We start from the raw sequence: 25553 nt of genomic DNA, 5'->3' as shown, positions 1-25553 counted from the left end.
GCATATTGTATGTATGTATGTATGTATGTATGTATGTATGTATGTATGTATGTATGTATTTATTCACACTGCAATGGGTATATACCCGGTGGCAGTGGTAACTAATTACACTCAGTAATGACAATAATAAACTTATTAATTAAAATACAATTAATAATAATACCAATAATTAATACTAACAATTAATAATAATAATAATAATAATAATAATAATAATAATAATAATAATAGGGAATATCCTAAATTAAATGAAGCACGATCACTTAAAATAACATTTAAAATAAATCTAATTTGTATCTTAAACCTAAGTTCGAACTAAAACCCACGAGTATATGTTCATATCTGCACAAGTACCTTTCAACATTACACTCATTTTGCTGACAACTCACTCACTGCACTGGAACTACGACACATTTCACTGATTCTATCCTGATTTCACTAACACTTCAAAAACATTTCACTGTTCAAATATTCTGTACTGCCACCATAAGCTATAAAGCTTCACTGACAGGAACACGTTTCACTTACACAACACAATTCACTGACACAACATAATTCTTCACTGATACAACACTTCAATAACAAAATATCATATACACCCTTTAAATACTGTGTATGATTACCGTCTATTAGTAAAGTCATTAAGCCTATTTTAAATACACTTTTGGTTGTTGGTAAAGCCTTTAGTAAGTCTGCAGGTAAAGCATTCCAGTCCCTGATAGTACGATTGAGAACAGAAAACTTTCCAGTGTCCGTCCTCTGTCTTCTTTCCCTCAATTTATATGAGTGGTCGTTCCTTGAAGAGTAATTTGGCGGTTGCAGCCTATTTTTTATTTCTCTCCAGGCAGGCTCACCTCTGTATGTTTTGAACAGTACGCATAATCGAATTCGCGTTCTCCTGTCCGTGAGTGTGTCCCATTTTAATGGTGAATTTTTCCCACAACACTTGAGAGCCCGTTTTTGAATCTTTTCCAGTGTCTTAATATGTTCTAATCTGTAAGGATCCCAACATGCAGCACCATATTCCATTACTGGACGTACTAGTGATTTATATGCAATCTCTTTGGATTTATCAGAGCCTTTTCTTAGTACCCTCATCACAAAGTGTAACGCTCTCCATGCTTTTCCCGCTGTGTCAGTAACGTGTTCCCTCCAGCCGAGATCGCTGCTAAATGTTATTCCGAGGTATTTACATTTGTTAACTTCCGGAATGGTTTCACCCCCTAACGTATACGATGCGACTATTTTATTTCTTTTCCTTGTAAAACTGATAGCTTTGCTCTTTAGAGAATTTATTTTCATTTTGTTGGCTATTGCCCAATCGTTTATTCTATTTAGGTCAGTCTGAAGAAGAGTATTGGGAAGCAAGTTTCATTCATTTCTTCATTTCATGCAAGAAACGAAAACACATACAAAGTTTGAGATAAATTTTGAATTCACTACCATTGTGTTTTTTAATTCAAATCAAGAGATACAAAGTTTTACTAAAAATTTATATAAATCACGTGCATCATTCTCGGATAAATTTACTCGTACATAAGGAATATAAACAAATCCGTCCAAAAGTTTAGAAGCCGCTGCACACAAATGGACGGACAGATAGACGAAATGTATAAAACCAATTTTTGCAGCAAATTAATAATTTTTTTCAAGGATAAAGTAAAAGCCACTGTAAATATAATTAATTATTGAACACTAAGAACATAAGATGAAGCCTTGATCACATGTGCCTAAAATGCCTAGTTTTATACTAAAATAGAGCCTAACTTATTAAATTTTGAGGTTATTTTAGGCACCTAAAACTGCATTTTTGTGCCTAAAAATCCTATGTCTAGTGATAACTAAAGTAAGATAAAAACTTCATACGAACAAGAGAATCAACGCCTCTCGAAAACACCGTATCAATGCTATAGTCCAGCCAAGTTCCGATTACCGACGGCAGAAATTCGAACTACTGAGCTCGTTGCATGTTTCCTGTTTGTAACGATAGCAGCGACCTCATCTCCAATCGGTAATAAGAAGTTGGTGGGCCTATAGAATAATTTGTTGTGTGTGTTTTTTTTTTTTTTTAATGTATTGCAACTCCCGACAGATTATAATAAACTCTTCCAAGTAGGACTTCCCTTGCTTATAGGAATTGACTCGTCCACACTGTTAGGTTTATCGCATATGATGCGCCAAACTTAGCTACGAAGTAGCTAAGCACCTCCCAGGTGACCAAAGTCGTTTAACGTCAGCGTAAAAAACGTTCCTTCACATCCTTTCATTTTTCCTACTAATAGTCGAATATAGACGTTACATGACAAAAACTGAAACTTATTATAGTCCCGTCGCTCTTATTTCCGGCAGCTAATCACGTTGCAGGTCGGCAACATTTAAATGTGTGCGTCTTGTGATTCGCTGATGATGATAAAGAAGGCTCGATAAATATTTAATATAATCGCCCGCCATTTTGGCTCGTTCGTTGGCATTCGCAGAAAGCACACGAGGACGTTATTTGCCGCTCAATTACTGTGCGTTTCATTTATTATCATAGGAGCCACGACATGATAATGTTTAACGGTATGGCAAATAGATCCCTCGTCCGGTAGCTCGGCGAACGATACTACCTACTTAGACATTATAGAGCCTTCACTTTCTATGACGTAAGCAAAGAGGAGGAGTCACGCCGAGAATAACAGCGTCGCGACTATAGATTATCACTATAAAAAACATCGTCATAACTTTTTTCGAACTTCAAGTGTCACGGGTAAGTAAGAAAGGAACCTTATGGAACTACAAATTTCTCCCTGAAGATGGCAGGCAGGACTCAGAAGTCGAACTACGGATATAGTAAGATTAAAAAGTATGCTGTCATGCGTCGAGCAGTTCTGCTACACAACTCACGCACACACTAATGCACTGCCGTGTTGCTCTCCTACAAAAGCAACTGGCAAGACTTCAACCCTTCACGCTGAAGACCATAATCACAATCTCATTTCTGAACTGGAGTCTATATAAGTCTATGAATATAATTCTGAGTGAATCACAGACAACTGAGAAAAGGATGTTGTTGTTTATTTTCTCCCCTTATTAATTTATATCTTATTCCTAGAGCTGTACGACAACGGCCAAACTCAACTCTAGCACAACAGTCATCTGGTAGTTGAGGGAAAGGCATGAGGGGCAAGTAAAAGGAGAAATTAGCCAAACAGCAGGCGATGACAAGATGTGACGGGCCGACAATGCCCAGACTCGCCTCCCCTAATTACTGCCGAACAAAGCATGTAAAGGCAAAGCTCACCACCCCTCTCCACCCACCCTGAAGCTGCAGTATAGGGTGGCTTCACCAGTGATGAGCTCAAACGATCTTTATTGATCACAACCTTATGCTTGCTGTGTAACTCGCGGAATCAATTCTAGACTTTATAGTCGCAGGAAGGGTGTGAAGTTAGTGGGGAAGAAAACTAATGTGCAGGTGGCCAATTGAGTGTATTAATAAAGAAATTAATGAAACGAACTTTGCATAACAAGAACGTTTAATGTCTTCCGGTAATTATGGCTGGAATAATAAAGAAGACTAAGAAACACACAAGAATACATTTTAAACTAATGACTTCAATTTAAATACTGTCCGAGAGTGATAACTTTATAATCTCAAAGAAGAAAACGTGTTTTTAAGGAGGGACGGGTGAAATTTGGTTATTTTAATAAAAGTTCACATTTCCGTATTTTTGTGAAAAATGAATCTCTTATTTAATATCTTGAGCAAATTTCAGTGCTCTGCGACGCAAGAAAGCATAAAAATTAAGTCATATTTAAATGGCTAAACTCTTGAATTTGAATGGCATGCAAACTTCGTAAGGTCTTTCCTCACAATTTTTTCAGTACATTTCGCCGCGTTCAAAGTGTATGATTTTGATGTTAGAATATGAAATGATTATTGCATGTTCTATACACCGTGGTTAACAAAACAAAGTAGCCTAATATTTTTTGATAAACTACACACTTCCGCAATTAAAAACTTAAATATATTTAGTGGACACTAAAAATTTAAATTCTTAATTTACATGTAATTTTAAAAATATTCATAGATATAAATTTAAAATTCTGGATACTTAATCCTTTTCTAACCATATCAGAGATGTCGCAAAAAAAAATAATAAGCCTAATACATGAAACTTAAATTTTGTTAAAGGAGACCGATTTTGAAAAATTGCATTTTTTTTAACTTTAATAATTGAAACATGAAGATTATTATTATTATTATTATTATTATTATTATTATTATTATTATTGTAATATTATTATCGTTGTTGTTATGAAACAGAACGAAAGCAAATCGCCTTCAATTGTTTCCATGGTAACGGGAATAGCTCAAAATATAACAAAAGGCAGCCACGAACGATAATGCGCTCAATAAAGAGTTTTGACTTTTAATGCATTATGGAAACATTTCCGTATAAAAAAAATGTTTAATTGCATGCCCTCTATCACATCTGAAAATTAGGACTAGTTATTCTGAAACACTTTGTATACAGGGTGTTTCAAAAGTGATGGTAAAAACATCTTGTGTCTGGGATTCCGATTTTGATGCTACGGCATCCGAGGTGGGTCATGGATGAATACAGCACCGCATCCCGTTCCTCGATATCGCATTTATTTCCGTAGAAATCAGGCAAAAATAAAGTGCCTTAGAGATGGTAAATAAGAACGAAGAGAATAAAAAAAAGTTCCAGTAAACATGGGTCCGCAAATTAACCGTTTACGAGATAATGCCATTTTGTGCTGGTTGGGGCCAGCTGAATACTAATTCCAACAAAAGCAGTGACTATTTTATTTAACCACAACACAGTAAAATTAATAATTTTGGCTTCAACACCACAGAAATGTGATTGAACATACACAAAAGAAACTTCTTTGTTTGAACAACAGTGAAGTTTGTGGATAAACAAGGTACAGTACGTATGGTAAAGTTGCCTATTTCCGTGATAGTTTTATTTTAATCGAATGTCAGTCAAAGCTTTGCCGTTCGACCATAGCGCCAAATATCTTTCTCAAAAGACTGCATCTTTCGCTTACTTTTGAGACATCGGTGAACTTTCTAGCAAGATATCCAATCCCATGACATGCAGTGAAAAAAACATATCACGGAATTAGGAGTATCACGGAATTAAGTAACTTTACCCTACAGTATGAACATGCTAACTGAAGAATTTTACAGCAGGTGAGCTACGTACAGGTCGTCCTCTACCTATCCACCATTCACCATATCGTCTGCTTAGATAACGTCTCAAACTTAGAAGGAAAAGGGATGGGGAGAGTGCGGCATACATACGAAGTATGAATGTTGTCACTTTACTGTATCTAGGCACTCGGTTCACTGGTGGCCCCAACGAAAAAAAAAAAAAATGGAATTATCTCGTAAACGGTTAATTTACGGACCCATGTTTACAGGAACTTTTTTGCTCCTCTTCGTTTTTACTTCCCATCCCTAAATTTTTTACCATCACTTTTGAAACCCCCTATATAATTTTTTAACTACTAGCCGTACCCGTGCGCTCCGCTGCACTTGTTAGAAATAAATATAAAGTAATTACATAATTTTAATAGGACGTTTGATCCAGGGAACATTCGTGTTTGATAGAAGGATAAATCGTTTAATATGTTACTTAATTTAAATTGCATTTAAATAATTAAAATGCAATCATTTAGTCCAGAGAGCACTCAGAAGTTACTGTAATAACATTATAGCATTATGTCCATCTAGAGAAACTACACTTTTCCAATGGTGAAATAATAATTAATTATACAAATCGGTTAATTTAGCTTTCGATGTTACTTCATACAAACACAGAAACATTCTTTGTAGGCTATGTTTCATAGCTTTCGATTGTTGTTCTCCAAGCCCCCTTATAGACATAGTCATTTGTTTTCATTTCATTACACCGCCTTAGATGGCATTGTATTTTAATTTTAAAACTCATTTATCTCATTAAATATCAGTCCTATCAAAATTTTGCAAACAATAAAACTTATCGGAAATCACTTTAAAGAAACTTTTGTTATGCAACATATTTCACAAAAATCAATAATAAGCGAGATATTTCGATTTATTTCAGACCTCCTTATAACCCCCCTTTTAAATAACGTATTTTGAATGTCATAATTATAGCCTAAAATCTAAGTTACAACGAACTTAATTTATATTCTAATTTTCATATAAATCGGTTCAGCCATTATCGCGTGAAAAGGTAACAAACATACAGACAGACAGACATACAAACAAAATTTTCAAAAAAGCGATTTTCGGTTTCAGGGTGGTTAGGACCAATTATTTTTGGAAAATCGAAAATTACCAGAAAAATTTCGGCTACAGATTTATTATTAGTATAGATTTCAAGGCCTGAAAATGTCTAATTTCTTTATCTGGACGATATTTGTTCTTTATACTTTTATAATAGATAGAAGAAATCCAATTTCAATTGTCGTAATTTTATAATTAAACCTACATAACGCAATTAAGACTACATATCCGATGCAATTCAATAGGCTAAACAAGTTGAAGTATTACTGAAAATGTAACTATTTAAATAAAAAAGTAGCAGATAATTGACTGGGCGTGTCAAGCCAATTGTTTTATGCTCTTAACAAGGGAGGACATGTAAACAATCAAATAACAATCAACACAATTATTACCGAGTTGTAACTGCGGCAATGACACGTGCAGCGCACGCACCAAGTTAACATTCAGCTTTTAATGAGCGCGCCATCATTTGTCATACGTAATTAAAGCTACGTCCCAGATGGGGAACGCTCTGCAAAAAAACCCTCGCCTTGCTCTAAGAATAAGCTTCATACAATTCATACTCTAGAGGGAAGCGATGCGCTCAGAAATAGTACTTCACTGGATACTCTTCAAAGCTCACGTGCTACCCGGAAACATAAACCAAGTACGAGGCACAGTTTAGTCACTTTCGTAACGGGTTCGCTACCACACAGATGCTTTGACTTGTGGTGGGTAGGGCAGCTGTGAGGAGGTGCTACTACTCCCAAGATGAAAGGGAAATAAATACTACTACAGTATATCACCACCTCATTCTAGTGCCGAGGTCATGGAAAGCATGGGGCTCTACCTCCATGACCCCCAAGTGCCTTCATGGCATGTTACGGGGATACCTTTACCTTTTACCTTTTACTACTACAGTATATTCTTAAAAGATTTGACAGTAAAATATAATTAATTCATTCATAATGCTCAGCCCAAGGGCAGATCTTTCACTGCAAGTCCAGCTTTCCCCAATCTTTGCTATTTTCTGCCATTCTCTTTGTCTCCGCATATGATCCATATATACAGAGTGATTCACGAGGAAAGGTAAAAAATTTATAGTCTCGACGCTGTTATTTCCGGCGTGACTCCGCCTCTTTGCTTACGTCTTAGAAAGTGAAGGCTCTATAAAGTCTAGGTAGGTAGTATCATTCGCCATTTTTGTTCTTACGTTGCCGAGCTACCATACGAGGAATCTATTTGCAACACCTTTAAACATTATCATTTCGTAACTCCTATGATAACATATCAAACGCAATGTAATTCAGCAAATAATTGAGCGGCAAATAACGTCTTCGTGTGCTTTCTGCGAACGCCAACCAAAGAGCTAAAATGGCGGGCGATTATATTAAGCATTTATCGAACCTTAAGAAATGAATCAGCGAATCACAAGACGCACACGTTTAAATGTAGCCGACCTGCAACGCGATTGGCTGCCGGAAATTAGAACGACGGGACTATACGATGTGAATTCTGAAGTCATTCTGAGTAAAAAAGTTAATATGAACATGGGTCCGTTTTCGAATGGTTACGGAGATATGGCTCTTTGATTTCACAAAAACTTCAGAGATTCCATTGTACTAACTTGCATTTAGAGACAGATAACGGACAAATTTAAAGTTTATATTCACGTATGAATACATACCTAATATTCTAGACATCGGAGTCGATGTTTTCGTATATTTTCAAAAGGTACCTCCTTCTGCTTCAACGCACCGTTGCACTCGGGCGTGAATTGCGCTCATCGTTCGGGAGAGTTGCTCGTGGCTGTTCTTTATGCCACATCCAAAATACGGTCGATTTGCGCCTCTCTCGTTTCACCTTCCTTTGCCATACCAAGTCTTTCATCCAACCCCATAGACAGTAAATACTTTTCGATATGGTACCCTTCTGTTCGGAAAGCGTCGTTCATATTCAGCGACAGCACGCAAGTAACTTCCATCGCACAAATCATAAACATACACAATATCGGCGTATTCTGTAGTCGAAAATTTATAACGCATCTTGAAAAACACAACTTAACACTTCCGATAACCGTACCTGTATAACTACTGTACTGTAGGTAGCTGACTGAGCTGCTGTGAACTGATGACTGATACTGTATTTGTTTTATGTGCTGGTTCTGTATCATTACATCAGACAAGGGCAGGCGACTGGACATTTGTAATGCCTCACCACCCGGTTTGTGAGATAAACTTCTCTTATCTACATCGCTCACAATGCAGATTCCAATGTTACGTCATTCATTACGATCCGTGATCTTTTCTCACGTCAGCAGCATATGGTAACGTCTGATTCACATTGGTGCGAGACGTTTTACCAAAAAATGCATCTAGCTCCGCCATCGTTCGAAAACGGACCTATGTTCATATGAACTTTTTCACTCAAAATGGCATAAGATAATTATCGTATCCTAAATTTTTTACCTTTCCTCGTGAATCACCCTGTATATTAATGTCGTTTATCACCTGATAACTTCTTCCCCGAACTCTCCTGTCGTTCATCATTCCTTCCAGTGCATCCTTCAGTAGGCAGTTTCTTCTCAACCAGTGACCCAACCAATTCCTTTTTCTCTTCCTGATCAGTTTCAGCATCATTCTTTCTTCTCCCACTCTTTCCAACACAGCTTCATTTCTTATTCTGTCTGTCCATTTCACACGCTCCATTCTTCTCCATATCCACATTTAAAATGCTTCTAGTCGCTTCTCTTCACTTCGTCGTAATGTCCATGTTTCTGTCCCATACAATGCCATACTCCACACAAAGCACTTCACTAGTCTCCTCCTTAGTTCTTTTTCCAGAGGCCCGCACAAAAAAAGCTTCCTTGGCCATTGCTATCCTCCTTTTGACTTCGTGGCAGCAGCTCATGTTACTGTTTATATGTGTACATCCTAAATATTTGAAGCTATCCACTTGTTCTACTGCCTCATTTAGAATTCGCAAGTTTACCTTCTTTATTTTTCTTCCTATGGCCATGATCTTCGTCTTATTTGTATTTATCTTCATCCCATACTGCTCTAAATATAATTGAAGACCTGAATTGACAAACATTCTAAGTTCATTGAAGTAATTTTTTTCAGGAGAGCAAAAAGATTATATAGGCTTGTAATATAAGAGTATTGAAATAAATATTTATATGATTAAAAGAAGACGAACTTGAAGTCCGACATAGACCTCCAGATAAGGAACGTAACTGCGAATATATTGAATAAGCAGTCGCGGACAGCTGATAAGGAGTGGTCATCCAAGCTTGTTACGAAATCCCAACATAAGCACTAAAATGGATTTGAGGGAGTTGGGATATGATGCTAGGGACTGAATTAATCTTGCTCAGGACAGGGACTGATGGCAGGCTTATGTGAGCTCGGCAATGAACCTCCAGGTTTTCTAAAAGCCATTTGTAAGTAACAATGTTGCGTAAAACGTCAAATTCGGTCAATTTTGGACTTCGGATATTTGTCGATTCAGGTCTTCAATTATGAAACGTCTATTGATGAGTTTGTTCTTTATAATAAAAGATTCAAGTATCGTATTGGCATCACATCAAGAGCCAATGTGTGATTTAATAGATTTAACGACGATGTACCAAATGCGAGGTTATCAAGTGTGGAAGGAAACTGGTGATAACGAAACTATATTTAACAAGATGAGTTTGAGTAATCGCCATGGATTATTAACATTCTCCTTATAAGGGGGGGTCCACACCTGTGGAATAACGGTCAGCGCGTCTGGCCACGAAACCAGGTGGCCCGGGTTCGAATCCCGGTCGGGGCAAGTTACCTGGCTGAGATTTTTTCCGGGGTTTTCCCTCAACCCAATACGAGCAAATGCTGGGTAACTTTCGGTGCTGGACCCCGGACTCATTTCACCGTCATTATCACCTTCATGTCATTCAGACGCTAAATAGCCTGAGATGTTGATACAGCGTCGTAAAATAACCTAATAAAATAAAATTATAATTGGGGAAAACATCAGGAAAGAAAACCAACCACAACTCAAATTCATGCCCAAGCGCAGCCTCGGATCTGTATGCAAAAGTGGTATTGCATAAGCCACACTGGTGGCTGAGGACGATATGTTCATGAAACAAAGAAACAGGGGCAGAACATAATAATTGGAATGCCTTCCGTCTCTCAAAACAGATTACTTGCCTAAATCATACTGTAAGTACGAGTAACACAGAATTCCAACCAAATATTCCTTTATCTATCTCGCAGAAAGTGCATCAGTTCAGAGTATTCCTCGGTTGATGGCAGAAGTAGCTGATTACGTAGTTCCTCAATGTAATATTCAATACAAATTTCATCCTGTTTTACTAAACTTGATTACCGGTATTTAATACAACAAAAAATCACGTGCTTCTCTTAGAAATACATACAGCGCTATCTTTCGAACAGATTCTGAATTCCAAGTTGTACGCAAGACTTCGCGCGCCATCTATCGAGTATTAAATGAAGACAAAAGTCTTAGGACAGTTGAAAATATCTCTAGTCTCAACTGCTTTAGAGTATATTCGTACTTCTTCCTGTTGCTTTATTTACAGACGTCCTATTCGGTAATGGATCCTAATTTTAACGTCTGTGTTAAATAAAATTCCAAAAATTCAATACCTTTATACTATCACAACTATATAACAGTCACTTAAGGCAATTACAAATAACTTTATAAACAGTAAATTAATGTGAAAAACAGACGAGATGAATGATGACAGGGATGATAAATGAACGCGTCTGCTCATGGGTGAATACGATTCACATCATAAAGTGGCAATACAGTTTAAACAATTTTCGCACGATGTCATTGAAAAAATATAAATAATACCAACATTTGAAATACTATCACCTTGTCGAATGCGATGATAATGAGAAATACATTATCTACAATAATGAAATTTTAGCAGGGCCATCTTCAGTTACAAGCCAGAGCATGCGTACGTTTGGCAACGCTGAGCGGAGGCTAAGGCAGGGGCGAAAAACACGAGGTTTGACATTATAGAGCTTTGGTCTCGTCACGCGTACATTTTCGACATTAATTTACGGTATACAAAATAAGTAGATATGCTCAAGATTCTGAGTACTGAAATAAATAATTTATTACGGAATCCGAAATGATATTTTATTGAGTTTCGTTTCAGAATACCTTGTAAGTACTTACAAAGACTGCGCCACTTAAAATAACTATGAACGTATCCTAGCTGTTCTCAAGATAATTTAACTAGGAATACCCACATAATCGATGCATTTAATTTTTAACAATAATAATCATAAATAATATAAAATCATAATGAACGTGTCTCGTAATATTTTATTCTTGTTTGTAAAATTGCGATTAAAAATCTATTGTTTACTTAAATAGGGTATAAAATGAACAACCGAATGGTTAGTGATTACTAGACTTCGTTGAATTGCCACACGCAGCATGCAATCAGGTTGCCGATGTACGGTAGTATAGAGGAGGTGAGTGACCGCCCGGTCTCGTAATATAAGCAGTTCATGTTAAGAGTTGTGACCGGTCCAAATACACAGAGCAGCTACAGCTAATGTATACCTATGTAAGCACTTGTTTTTGCATTACTGTGGTCGGAATAGTCAAAGCTTAACATTTGTTCAGTGCAGACAAGAATTCAATCAAACATACTACAATGAGAATGTTGCTGTTCCAAACAATTGCCCCTGGAATACCCTTATCCCCGCAGCCAGTCTTGACCCGTTAGAAAACGTGGTTGGATGCTGTTAATTATTATGCAGAATATTACCGCAAAATAATGGAGGTAATTTATGCATTGGATAGCATAGACAGTTCCGCTGTTGCAGCTATAAAATCATTGCCTTCTGAACAACTATTGGAAGACATTCTGTTCATTGATTCTAATTTTAAAATCGTGTCCAAAAGCATCACCCTGTTAGAATCGTCTACTCTACAACTCTCAGAAACCCTTAATATAGTGGATAAAGGATTACAAACCGTGATCCAAAATAAGAATTCACTAATTTCAGAAAAAGTGAAATGTAAGTTGAGAAACATTATTGCTAAAAATTCTGCCTATTTACAACTTCGTATTATAAATGATGTACCATCAGGTCACAACAAGACGTCTGAAGTTGGTGTACTAAAAAGTAGTGACTTTCCGTTCTTCAAATATGCACCTATTAAATCGTGTGATGTTGAACGTACATTTTCCCAATATAAAAACTGTTTGAGTGACCATCGGAGGAGGTTCACTTTGCAGTCGCTCAAAATGTACGTAACTCTTTACTGCAATGCACATATTCAAGGATGATGTGAGTATATTACATTAAATTTTAAGAGTTAATATATCTCACTACAAAATAATTGTGTATTTATATGTTTCGACATTTCCTACTTCAATGATCATTTATTATATTTCTTGAATGCAGGATACAGGTTTTATTGTAACAGCAGTATACTGCTCAGCGTTTACATCAGAGGCATACTCCATCCTTTGCACGCCCCCTTCTCATACAGTCTCATACAGTCTATACAGTAAACTTTACGATTCTCGTGGCAATTCCACGAAGTCTAGTGACTATACTGAATGCACCTTTATTAGAACATTATGTACACTATTTCTTGCAGAAAAAAATCTGCAATTAGCTTTCATGCACATTTTATGCCTGAATTCTATAGTGAATTTCTGATAAGAACAATACTGGAATAAACAGGAAGGTGGAGTTTTACCACCTCCCACACCTTCGTACCAAGTCGTGCAAGTGATGAGGATGACGTACGCAGTAGAAATTAGTTCGCTATTCCTTACGAGATGTTAGTCGTTACTGATAATTTAGACAGAAATGATGTATGAGAAAATCATAAACCTAGATTCGTGATACGTTCAGAATGCAGATATGTGTTACCACAAATCCATTCACAAGTAGGCGGGCTTCCATTAGCCCATATTAACTAGAACCTGCGTCACAAATTAGACCTATAATATACGCATAAAAATAATGCCGAAACTTGTCTAACTCTTTAGTAACCCTACAAAGATAATTCTCCTGTACGTTTCTAAGCATATAAACATGTACTGAACATAAACAATGTACAGGAACGCTTGCCATTGTGGAGATCGGCGTCTATGTTGTAGCACAGCTGACTGCAAACAATTCGCAGCATTAATACGACAAAATCTTGTTTGGTAAGACGACTGCGTAATATATTCCATAATAATACTTATCAAGTGTTTATACACCTCCACGTCGTTTTTGTGTGGAAAAATATGATTAGTCAATAAGTTACTATATAATTGCATTTCTTTTCAAAATCTAACACGTCTTCACAGCATAGAATTTCCGCATTAGCAGTCCATACCAAACGCAAGTGGAGAATTCGCGCGCTGCACAAAGATGACGAATCACGTAACGTACCATGGCGGCGTAATACATTTTACGTTTCTCCGCGAAGTTCGACACATCTCCGGATCGCAATCTTTTGTATCCTCTTGCTTCAAAGATGGAGAGCAAAAAGTTCGCCCTTTCAAAGTAAAAGAAAACTATCCATGCGGGAAAACATGGCGTCAGGACCGTGATTTCGCAACGAACGATGCGATAAAACGATAGTTCGAGGAACGATGGAACCGGGAAAAAATAACGTTATTTATATGGGACTATAGTCGCGACTCTGTTATTTCCGGCGTGACTTCGCCTCTTTGCTTACGTCTTAGGAAGTGAAGGCTCTGTAAAGTCTAGGTAGGTAGTATCGTTCGCCATTTTTGTTCTTTCGTTCCCGAGCTACCTTACGAGGAATCTATTTGGCACACAGTTAAACATTATCATATCGTAGCTCCTATGATAATAAATCAAACGCACTGTAATTCAGCAAATAATTGAGCGGCAAATAACGTCTTCGTGTGCTTTCTGCGAACGCCAACGAAAGAGCCAAAATGGCGGGCGATTATATTAAGTATTTATCGAGCCTTAAGAAATGAATAACGTCTTCATAAGCGAATCACAAGACGCACACTTTTAAATGTACCGACCTGCAACACGATTGGTTGCCGGAAATTAGAGCGACAGGACTATTTCCGGGATAAAAAAAAAGCGGCCGAAAAAGGCGGGAAAACGACGATAACGGGAACGATACATTGAGGTTCCACTGTATTAATTTTAGGCTTACTCATTGACAGCCGATCACCAGACCTGACCTCCTCTACCCAAACTTCATGTCCCAGCAGAGCCACACTCCCCTTAGTGCAGGCTCCACTGTTTGTATTAAGATGCGAACAAGTTACAAGCCTGGTTCATAGTATGATGTATAGATTTTTACAAATAAATGAAAAACTAATCATAATTGAACCCACGGTCACATGAAATTTTTACTCAGTGACCAATAAAAGTAATTCCTAAAGCACAGGTCATACTTCATGAATCACTCTGCATGCAAAACAATTATTTTTAAAAATGTCTTGACAATGTTATTGTGTCTATAATTAATGCAATACAGTAAGAGAAAGGCATACTTAATTCAAATTTAAAAGAACATGTATATTGTAGTGTATACACTAATACCTGAATACCTAGTGGCGGCTGCGTATTCCAGAGACCTGGGTACAAATCTCGGTAAGTCCAAATGGAATTTGTTGTGAACAAAGAGAGTATGAGGCAAACTTTCAGGACTAATTAATGCAGCTTTCAGATTTTTGCCTCAAGGCATACAAATACAGAAATAAAATATTTCATGCTCGGAAATCAAGTTCTTTATATCTGTCTTGCACTTCATCAGCACACAAGTCAAAGTTATGCATGCCGCATAACTGAAACGAAGGACCTCCAGGTTGTAGCACAAGTCTTAACTTGTTGCAGACTGACACTGGAGAGGTGACTGACTGTGTCAGTAGTGACTTTTTTATGACTGTGAATGATTCATGAACCACATGTCGTAGTGACTTTTTTGTGACTATGAGTGAGTGGTTCATGAATCACATGGCAGCAGTGACTTTTTTTGTGATTGTGAGTGATTCATGAATCACATGTCAGTAGTGACTTTTTTGTGATTGTGAGTGATTCATGAACCACATGTCAGTAGTGACTTTTTTGTGATTGTGAGTGGTTCATGAATCACATGTCAGCAGTGACTTTTTTGTGATTGTGAGTGATTCATGAATCACATGTCAGTAGTGACTTTTTTGTGATTGTGAGTGGTTCATGAATCACATGTCAGTAGTGACTTTTTTGTGATTGTGAGTGATTCATAAACCACATGTCAGTAGTGACTTTTTTGTGATTGTGAGTGGTTCATGAATCACATGTCAGTAGTGACTTTTTTGTGACCGTGAGCGGTTCATGAATCACATGTCAGTAGTGACTTTTTTGTGACTGTGAGTGGTTCATGAACCACATGTCAGTAGTGACTTTTTTTAATTAGTAGGGGCAACTTTTAATAGTTAATTGTAACTTTACTGAAGTATTCGTGCTTTCCAATTTACACAAATTTGTATTTTATTTTAAACTACACGTGTTTGGTTGAGTCTTGACTCTTATCTCGGTAATCAGTAAAGACTCTGAGTAGCAATTACTTTTAGAAGTAATTTCCATTATTTCTCAATATTTCTCTCGCTTTGACCTTCCATCTAACAAGAAAAACAAAAAATTGTGCGGCTTACCAACTTTTGAAGGTGTAAACGTCTATTTTGAAAAAATTACTTCGAAGTTAGCATTTTCTGCTTGCCTTTAAAAAAAATTTGATTTCTAATTTTTTCTGTTTTTCTTAGACATTCAGATAACAAAATTATAGCACAATTAATTAATTATCATAGAAGCTACGACCTGTTCGTACCAACTAGACCAGCAGTCATCAGCACAGAGCACCCTGGGGCTAGCATCTCTTACCTGCAGAGAACACACTGCAGCATGGTGCACTCATAGCTGCTATCGGGTATGTTCTCTACCTCTTCCTGCTGCACAATGGGATACACAGGATGGCTCTGCTTATCCTTTACCCATTTCACCGAGTGCTGATGACCACTGATCTAGACAAACTATTCTGCCATTCTGCTAGCTGTGCAGGAAAATTCTTGCTTATGTCACCTGTATAGAATCGAAGTGTGCTCGCTCCATCATCCGATTTGGGACTTGGGTGTAGCTAATATAATTTAACAAAATTATTTTTTACAGGAGCACTTCTTTACGGAACGCCAAAATTAAAATTGATACAATTTCTTCAAAGAAAGAGGAATCAGTTGCTATTTTTTATTTTTATTGTTTTCCGTATGGAAGTCAATCAAGTATTGATATATCTACTTATGCCCTGATAAAAATTAATATAAAATATGGCGCATACATATTTACGTAAATCTTACTCACAAAGAGGTACCCACAAAAGCTGCATTAACACCAACACAGTCCCACTATATTTTTCACTACCCCTCATTTCTCGTGAAAAACAACAAATGAATAGACTATAGTGGACTTTATGTTGTCAGCAAACAGCTGGATACATTAAGAAGATTGATCAGCTATAATATGAACTTTTGTCAGAATGTCCATCATAAATTGTTTCAAGTTTATACCCTTTGAAACAATGAAGATCTGGAACACATTCTTCTATACTGTCCATCCATAAACCACAAAAGAAGTAAATTAAAATCATCAGTACCAGTTGCAGAAGACACAGCCCTGCAGTATATATTGACTACACCCCAACTCTGGTTACTAGCAATAGGCATCTATAATGAACACCGATCAAAATATCCCTCATTTCTCGTGAAAAACATCAACTGAATAGACTACAGTGGACTATAGTGGACTTTATGTTATCAGCAAACAGCTGGATACATTAAGAAGATTGATACCCTTTGAAACAGGCGATTTTTACAGAAATACAATAAATTTAATGCATTAAAATAACAAAACTAAAGAATTTAAACAAGAACAGACTTCACAGTTTATAGTATCTCCTATCCCTGTATGCATATAATTTTTTTTTCGAAGAATAATACATTTGTAAGGTTTTTTTATGTTCGATTTCACATGGAATGTCCTGAATGGGATATTAAAAACATCTCAATGCAGTTATATGAAGTCAATTCAAAATTACCATTAAATACAGTGCATCAATTAAATTTTGGGTAATCCAAAACATATGATGAATTGACGACGGATTCAGAAAATGCTGGAATGTATATTCTGCATCCACACTGTAATTAGTTTACTCAAAGACACTAGTTCTTACACTTGTGCCAAGCAAAATAAAGAAACATTATTTGTAATGTACTCACTGCTTCCCCATGATGAATTATGTTGCTGCTGTTGCTGTTGTGGGAACTGCTGTTGGAGGAAACCAGCAAGCTGTGTTAATGCCTGAAGTCCTTGGTTAATCATGGGAGGAACACTGCTGTATATTCCCTGTCCAGCTCTGATGTTTGTATGATGTCTGGCAACAAAGAACAAAATATTTTCCTTTAGGAACTAGAGTACGGTAGTTTAAATGTTCTCAATCCTGAAAGATTTAAGGATCACCATAATTTCTGCTTGCATCTTTTAATGCTCATGCACACTATAACTAGAGTGATTGGAATCTTATAGCATCAATTAGTGCAGGACATCACAGAAAAGGAGTAGATGTTGTTTGGGATTACAGTTTTCAAGAAGTGTGCACGCTGGGACATGTGTTTTACCACTTTCATGGTTTCTGATCTTATTTCAGTACTAGCCGTATCCGTGCGCTCCGCTGCAGCCGTTAGAAATAAATATAAAGTAATTACATAATTAAAATAGGACATTTGATCCAGGGAATATTCGTGTTTGAGAGAAGGATAAATCGTTTAATATGTTACTTAATTTAAATTATATTTAAATAATTAAAATGGAATCATTTTGGTCCAGAGAGCACTCATTTGGTGCAATGACAATGCCTTTAACATGTTTCTTAATTTTTATTACATGCAACCATAGTTCAATGAACATTGACATCATTTACATTTAATGTGTATACTTTATTTTACTTGTTATAGGTTTCCATTGAATTATGGTAATAACTTAATTTTAATTCTTGTTTTCTACTTATTAAGTAAATGGCGCTTGGCCCACTATGGTTCTGAACCCTTCAAATAACTTAAATAACTTAAATTATATTATATTATATTATATTATATTATATATTATATTATATATTATATTATATAAAAAGTGTGTTGATAACGGATGTACCCCGATAAGTAAGTTTTCAATTTGTTGTGGGGGCTCTTGAATCTCAGGAGGAACAAATTTTATTTTACAACAGGGCAACATAATCTGCTTGGCTCATTACCCAAATTTTTTGCATTGCATTTAATGCATATGTATTCTATGTATTTTAACTCGATTCAATTGAGCATAGTTAAAATTTGGATTATAAAATAATGAAATGCTAAGCTAACATATTATTACTGCATACTAAATCAATACACTCTCGTTGTTCGTTAATTCTCTGAGATAAACATTATTTTAAGAAATACAGGAAACGAATACACAGAATAGCCTATCAAGTTTTCTGTGCATAAGAAGCTATTTTAATCTTACCTGTCCTCAATTCACTCAGAAGTTACTGTAATAACATTATAGCATTATGTCCATACAGAGAAACTACACTTTCCAATGGTGAAATAATAATTAATTATACAAATCGGTTAATTTAGCTTCCAATATTGCTTCATACGAACACAGAAACATTTTCTGTAGGCTATGATTCATAGGCTTTCGATTGTTGTTGACCAAGGCCCCTTATAGACGAAGTCATTTGTTTATTTCATTACACGGCCTTAGATGGCAGTTATTTTAATTTTAAAATTCATTTATCTCATTAAATATCAGTCCTATCAAAATTTTTCAAAGAATAAACCTTATCGGAAATTATTTTTAAAGAAATTTTTGTTATGTAACATTTTTCATAAAAATCAATAATAAGCGAGATATTTCGATTTATTTAATTCAGGCCCCCTTATAACCCCCCTTTTAAATAATGTATTTTGAATACCATATAGCCTATAATCTAAGTTACAACGAACTTAATTTATATTCCAATTTTCATCGAAATCCGTTCAGCCATTATCGCGTGAAAAGGTAACAAACATACAGACAGACAGACAGACATACAAACAAAAATTTCAAAAAAGCGATTTTCGGTTTCAGGGTGGTTAATTATATATGTTAGGACCAATTATTTTTGGAAAATCGAAAATTACCAGAAAAATTTCGGCTACAGATTTATTATTAGTATAGATAGTATGGCTCTAGTCAGAGTCTGAAGCAAATAATTTATACCTGGTGTATCATGTTCGTAGTCAGTAAACACTGAAAGATGGTATGAGAGCAAAAAGTTTTTTTTTTTTTATGGTATTCATTGTAGAGCAGTAACTTTTATACTTGTCATTAATTACAATTCATAAGACTTTTATCTACAATGATTAACGCCAGAGTAGACTGCTACCTTTGGCACTCTTCACTGTTGATTTTGTGAGAAAATTTCATGGCAAACAGCAATGTATACTATTCAGTTAATTACAGAAGATATTTAATGAGCACAAAGATGACGATATTTGAACACTCATATTAACACTACCATAGGTTTACTTTAAGAATGCACTGTGAATGAGGCATTACTCTGAAGTCATACATCATCAGAGAGAATGGTTTTTATACAAAAAAGAGTACCGTCAGTTTTATCATGCCATTATCGGATTACTTTTCAATGAATAGGAATTTTATTAGTTTGACTGTAACAGTAGACCTAAGTGTTGTTATCGGCACTTCTTTCTAAGCTGTATCAATAATGGCATTCAACCACTGTTACTTACTTACTCACTGGCTTTTAACCCTGCGTTAGTGTGGCACGGTGTCAGAGACCGACCTTAGAATAAATTTACTGTTCTTTCCCCATCCACTCAAGGACAGGGGTTGTTATTTTGTATAGCTTTCTATTTTATTGCCCTTTACATACCAGAGCAAGGCCAGTTAACAAAAGATCCATTTTCAAAGTAAGACGAGGCGATTCAGTGTCAGAGACCGACCACACTGTTGTCGTAACTTGAAGATCGACAAGCAGGTATATATAACTTCCATATATATAAATACAATTTTATATAATAATGTTGATATTTTGTTAATTTAATTACAATAACCATAATTACAAGGAGGTAAAGTGTAAAATTAGCATATTGATGAAATATATTATAATAAAATAGGATATAGGCCAATCTCACGTTCATCACATTATTATTATTATTATTATTATTATTATTATTATTATTATTATTATTATTATTGCTATTGCTATTTATATATGTAAGTTGTTCTAGATGTAATGAATTATGAACAAGAAAGTCGAATTCAGAGGCTACTAGAAAGTATTCATATTCCGAACATGAACCAGTATCAAATAACGAATCAGACGCTGAGGAAGACTATATCATAGAGGCGAGAGAAGATGATTCGGGAAGTGAACATGAGCTAGACGCTGAACATTATATTGTATTGTAAAAAAATACAATGCATCCCTTTCAAAAGTCCCACATTTCAATTAATCATTGCTAACAAAAATATGCGGACTTATGAAATGAGACAGGAAATAAAAGAAAGAGAAACTCGAAGTTTCATTGTCACACACTAATACACCCCCTACATTTACATTATTGGTAGCACGAACATCAAGCCTGTATTCGATTTCGTTCCACGTTCTGTCCAACAAGTCCACTGATACTCTTACAATATTGTGTCACAGACACGGGTCCATAAAACTGGAATATCTTGTAGTGGAGTCGCAAACACATGGTCTTTTACGTAGCCCTAGAGAAAGAAGTCCAGTGGGGTGATGTGTGGCGAACGTGGTGGCCACCAAATTGGTTCGCCTCTTTCAATCCAGTGATCTGGGAAGGTTTCTGTTAGGGAATTCCGAACATCCAGGCTCCAATATGAGGAGGCTCCGTCTTGTTGAAAGATTACTTGAGGTTGCAGATCAGCTACCTGGTGGTACAAGAACTGTTCCAACATGTTTTGGTATACTGTGCCAGTTATTGACTCCTCATGGAAGAAAAAAGGACCGATAATCCTGTTCTTCAACAGACCGCACTAAACTTTTACTTTTGGGCTATCCCGGACATGTTCACGGTAGATGTGTGAATTTTATGTACCCCAGATCCTTACATTGTGTCGATTGACAGATCTTGATGCACGAAACATTGCCTCGTCTGAAAACAAAAGGTTTTCAAGAAATTGAAGGTCACTGTCAATACGATCCAACATTTCAGTAGCAAATGTCTGTCGTCGTGGCCTGTCATCTGGTTTTAATTGTTGAATAATTTACCTCTTGTAGGGTACAAATGAAGTTGCTTATGAAGCACTCGATGCACAGTTGATCTCGGCACATTGAACTGTCGAAATGAATGGCGAATTGATTTTTGAGGAATTCTCTGAAATCCTCCTCTAATTTCTTCAATTTTCTCTTCTGAGACACGTCGGCGAGAACCTCCTAATTGTTTGTTCACACTTCCAGTCACAAGAAACTTCTCACACCATGCCTTAATGATTTTCCCATCATTTATTTCGTCTCTGCATACCAGAAAACAGTTTGTGCACGTTGCTGCGGAGTCGCCATTTTCTTTTATGCCATTGTTGCCGAACATGTGACAGATGAATTAATTTGGAACAAATGAAATAATTCTTTGAGATTCTCTTTCTTTTATTACCAGTCTCATTTCATGATTCCAGTGATTAATTAAAATGTGGAAAGTTTGAAAGGGACACAGTAAACTTTTCAAGTTTCGTTGCCCTTACAGAATATGGAGAATGGGACTTGAGTTAAAATCCTGAAGTGGAATGACAGATTTGAACCTAGGATCCTTTACCAAAATGTAACGAATTGAAATCTGAATCCACATAATGGAGTAGGCCCATAAATCTTTCTTTTATCCAGTTACCACATATTCAGAATTTAGGAAAAAAATTCTCATTGGAATGACAAGATTTGAAGCCAGACCTCAGGCAAAACATTCTATAGAATCCCCCTCTATATATTATGAAAGTCCATGAACTTCAAAATAATACTCTCTCATCTCTTCACAATTTATAAGTATTTCCAGTTACAATGACTGGGACAAGGAATTAAAACAATTTGTATTGCAATAATAGGCTCGAACCCAAGACCTGGTACCTACCTGTCCTTAATTTGAACCCAAGATATCTCAAAATTTAAGTCAGCTATCTTACCCACAAACATAACATGAAATAAAACTAAAAAGAAAGAATATATTGGTAGGATGGTCTGAGAGACCGGCCACACTAAAGATGTTGCAGTCTTGAGCCACACTTACGCAGGGTCAAGGAACCCGTACGTTCATTGCCGCCCTCACATAAGCCCGCCATTGGTCCCTATCCTGAGCAAGATTAATCCAGTCTCTATCATCATATCCCACCTCCCTCAAATCCATATCTTCCCATCTACGTCTCAGCCTCCCCAAAAGTCTTTCTCCCTCCGGTCTCCCAACTAACACTCTATATGCATTTCTGGATCCGCCCATATGTGCTACATGCCCTGCCCATCTCAAACGTCTGGATTTAATGTTCCTAATTATGTCAAGTGAAGAATACAATGCGTGCAATTCTGTGTTGTGTAACTTTCTCCATTCTCCTGTAACTTCATCCCACTTAGCCCCAAATATTTTCCTAAGCACCTTATTCTCAAACACCCTTAACCTATGTTCCTCTCTCAAAGCGAGAGTCCAAGTTTCACAACCATAAAGAACAACCGGTAATATAACTGTTTTATAAATTCTTCCTTTCAGATTTTTTGACAGCAGACTGGATGATAAAATCTTCTCAACAGAATAATAACAGGCATTTCCCATATTTATTCTGTGTTTACTTTCCTCCCGAGTATTATTTATATTTGTTACTGTTGCTCCCAGGTATCTGAATTTTTCCACCTCTTCAAAGGACAAATTTCCAATTTTGTTATTTTCATTTCGTACAATATTCTGGTCACGAGACATAATCATATACTTTGTCTTTTCGGGATTTACTTCCAAACCTATCTCTTTACTTGCTTCAAGTAAAATTCCCGTATTTTCCCTAATCGTTTGTGGATTTTCTCTTAACATATTCACGTCATCTACATAGACAAGCAACTGATGTAACCCGTTCAATTCCAAACACTCTCTGTTATCCTGGACTTTCCTAATGGCATAATCTAGAGCAAAGTTAAAAAGTAAAGGTGATAGTGCATCTCCTTGCTTTAGCTCGCAGTGAATTGGAAATGCATCTGACAGAAACTAACCTATACGGACTCTGCTGTACGTTTCACTGATATGAAAGTAAATCTGCAATAGCTTGAATTTCCATGTTGAAGATCCCGTTCAAACGCAAGTGAAATTTGTAATGGACAAAGATGGAAATGGTGCAGGTTTTTTTTAGGATATCTATGTATTTCCATCATTTCCATAATTTCTTTATAATTCGTAAGTGTTTTTAATACCAATAAAGGAGCAAAAGGAAACTATTGCACCACGTTATCCTCCTCAAGACATCAATTCCAACACATCCATATGGCGAATATTAAGGTAAGTAATTATTATGGGAATCTCGAAGTTGACGTTAACATCATGACAGACAACGGAAAGATCTTGTGTACTTACCCAATCATTCTGTGGCCGGCTTCTCCTAGTGAAGCCCTCTGGGTTGCTGGTGCCATCCCAATCTGAGGCCTCCATGATCTGTTCTGAGCAGGACTTAAGTCCTGAGGTTTCAAAACTCTCGGTGGTTCCCTATATTACACACAAATATATTAGAGTCCTTATCAATTAGACAAGTTTACAATTTCTTTAAATGGAAAAAAAAATAACAACTTACAGTAGTATAGTAAAAGTACATTATTTAACGATGGTTTCAACTTTAGAGTAATTCAATATCAAAGTGGGCAAAAAATGGAGGGGAAAATAGAGGGGAAATCGAGAAGGAAACTCAAACGAATATAGACGCGGAAAAAAGAGGGAAAAATAGGGATAAAAAAAAAGAGAACATAGAGGGTAGCTGCCCTTCAGTAAGGATTACCAAAAGACACTACATATTAAACAAACAATAAAATTGTATTATCAATATTATTATTTTCAAAAGGAAGCTACCTCTCGGAAGGTAAGTTTATTCAATGATTAATAATCAGATACAATATAAAGTAATTTAGGTGTACAGGTGGTTACGTGAAATCTGAACAGAATATTTCATTACGTCTACAGTAATATTTTCAAAATTTTTAAAGGAATTTCAAAAGACTTAAAACATTCACCGGGAATTTTGGAATTGCTCTCCTTGCTTCAAACAATAGTCCAAAGACTTCAATCTGTCCTTGTATATAATAATATTTCTAAAGTACCCGGTATTCAATTGTAGGCTCATAGAAGGAAGGAAGACTTCTAGCAATAAGTTCTTGTATTGCATGGTGTCTAGTATTCAGGACAGAGTTCCATGTTGGCAGAATCCCAGGCTGTGGGGTAAGGTTTCTATCTCAGTGCAATGTCTGCATTTGGAGCCATCCTGAGAATGACCTGGCATGGCAAGCATGTGTGACATTTGTCCCATCATTTTAATTGCCTCCAGAGATATAGAGACACCATCCCTTGTTGTTATTCATTGGTTAGCTGGTGTGTATTCCTGAAATAATGCCACACTTCTGCCTTTTTGAGTATACATAATTTCTTGTATTCTTCATCTCCTAATATATTATTTCTCAATATTGTACTAGTTATTTCTTTAGTCTCTGCAAGCAATTATTGTTATCTTTTTATGCCCAATTTATTTAGACAGTTATTAGCCTCGGCTTCTAGATTTCTTCTTGCATTAACATGACAGTTATTAATGGTTTGCAACATAAGGCAGTTACTGAACCATTGAATGTCTGCTTCCCACGTAGCTCAAAATAATCTCAAGTCTTTAGGGAAACTATATAGTATGTGTTGTGCAGCAGCTCTAAAATTTGTTTCGAAGAAGATTTCAGGAGCATATCAATACTTATTAAAAATACTTTAGGCATTTTACCAAGTGTATCGACTGCATTAAATAAATAAGTGAGGGCCATATTTAATAATTAATTATGTTTAATGTTTTATCTACTCGAAGTAAAGGAGAAGAAACTAATCTCTGTAATCATTCTTGAAAAATTTTAACAAATTTGTATCTAAACTTATTTCACCACTGTAAGTAATTCCTAAATATTTAATGTTTTAATTTTCGTCTTATCAACTCAATAATGAAGTCAAATTCCAAGT

At 36.1% G+C, this 25553-nt stretch overlaps 1 protein-coding gene across 1 annotated transcript in view; it reads right to left on the bottom strand.

Moving 5' to 3' along the window:
- The window catches only part of Rat1 (5'-3' exoribonuclease 2 Rat1), a 217567-nt gene that overhangs the window by 156467 nt on the left and 35547 nt on the right, over positions 1 to 25553 (bottom strand). Inside the window, exons 17-18 of the mRNA XM_069815987.1 lie at positions 23928 to 24056; positions 17541 to 17695 (exon numbers count right to left, since the gene is read on the bottom strand). Of these exons, the coding sequence (XP_069672088.1) occupies positions 17541 to 17695; positions 23928 to 24056 (284 nt within the window). The remainder of the gene's footprint in view (positions 1 to 17540; positions 17696 to 23927; positions 24057 to 25553) is intronic.

Source organism: Periplaneta americana, chromosome 17 (assembly GCF_040183065.1).
Source record: "Periplaneta americana isolate PAMFEO1 chromosome 17, P.americana_PAMFEO1_priV1, whole genome shotgun sequence".
Classification (NCBI taxonomy): Eukaryota; Metazoa; Arthropoda; class Insecta; order Blattodea; family Blattidae; genus Periplaneta; species Periplaneta americana.
Note: the sequence above shows the minus strand (reverse complement) of the source record. Positions and strands in the feature narration are given on the sequence as shown.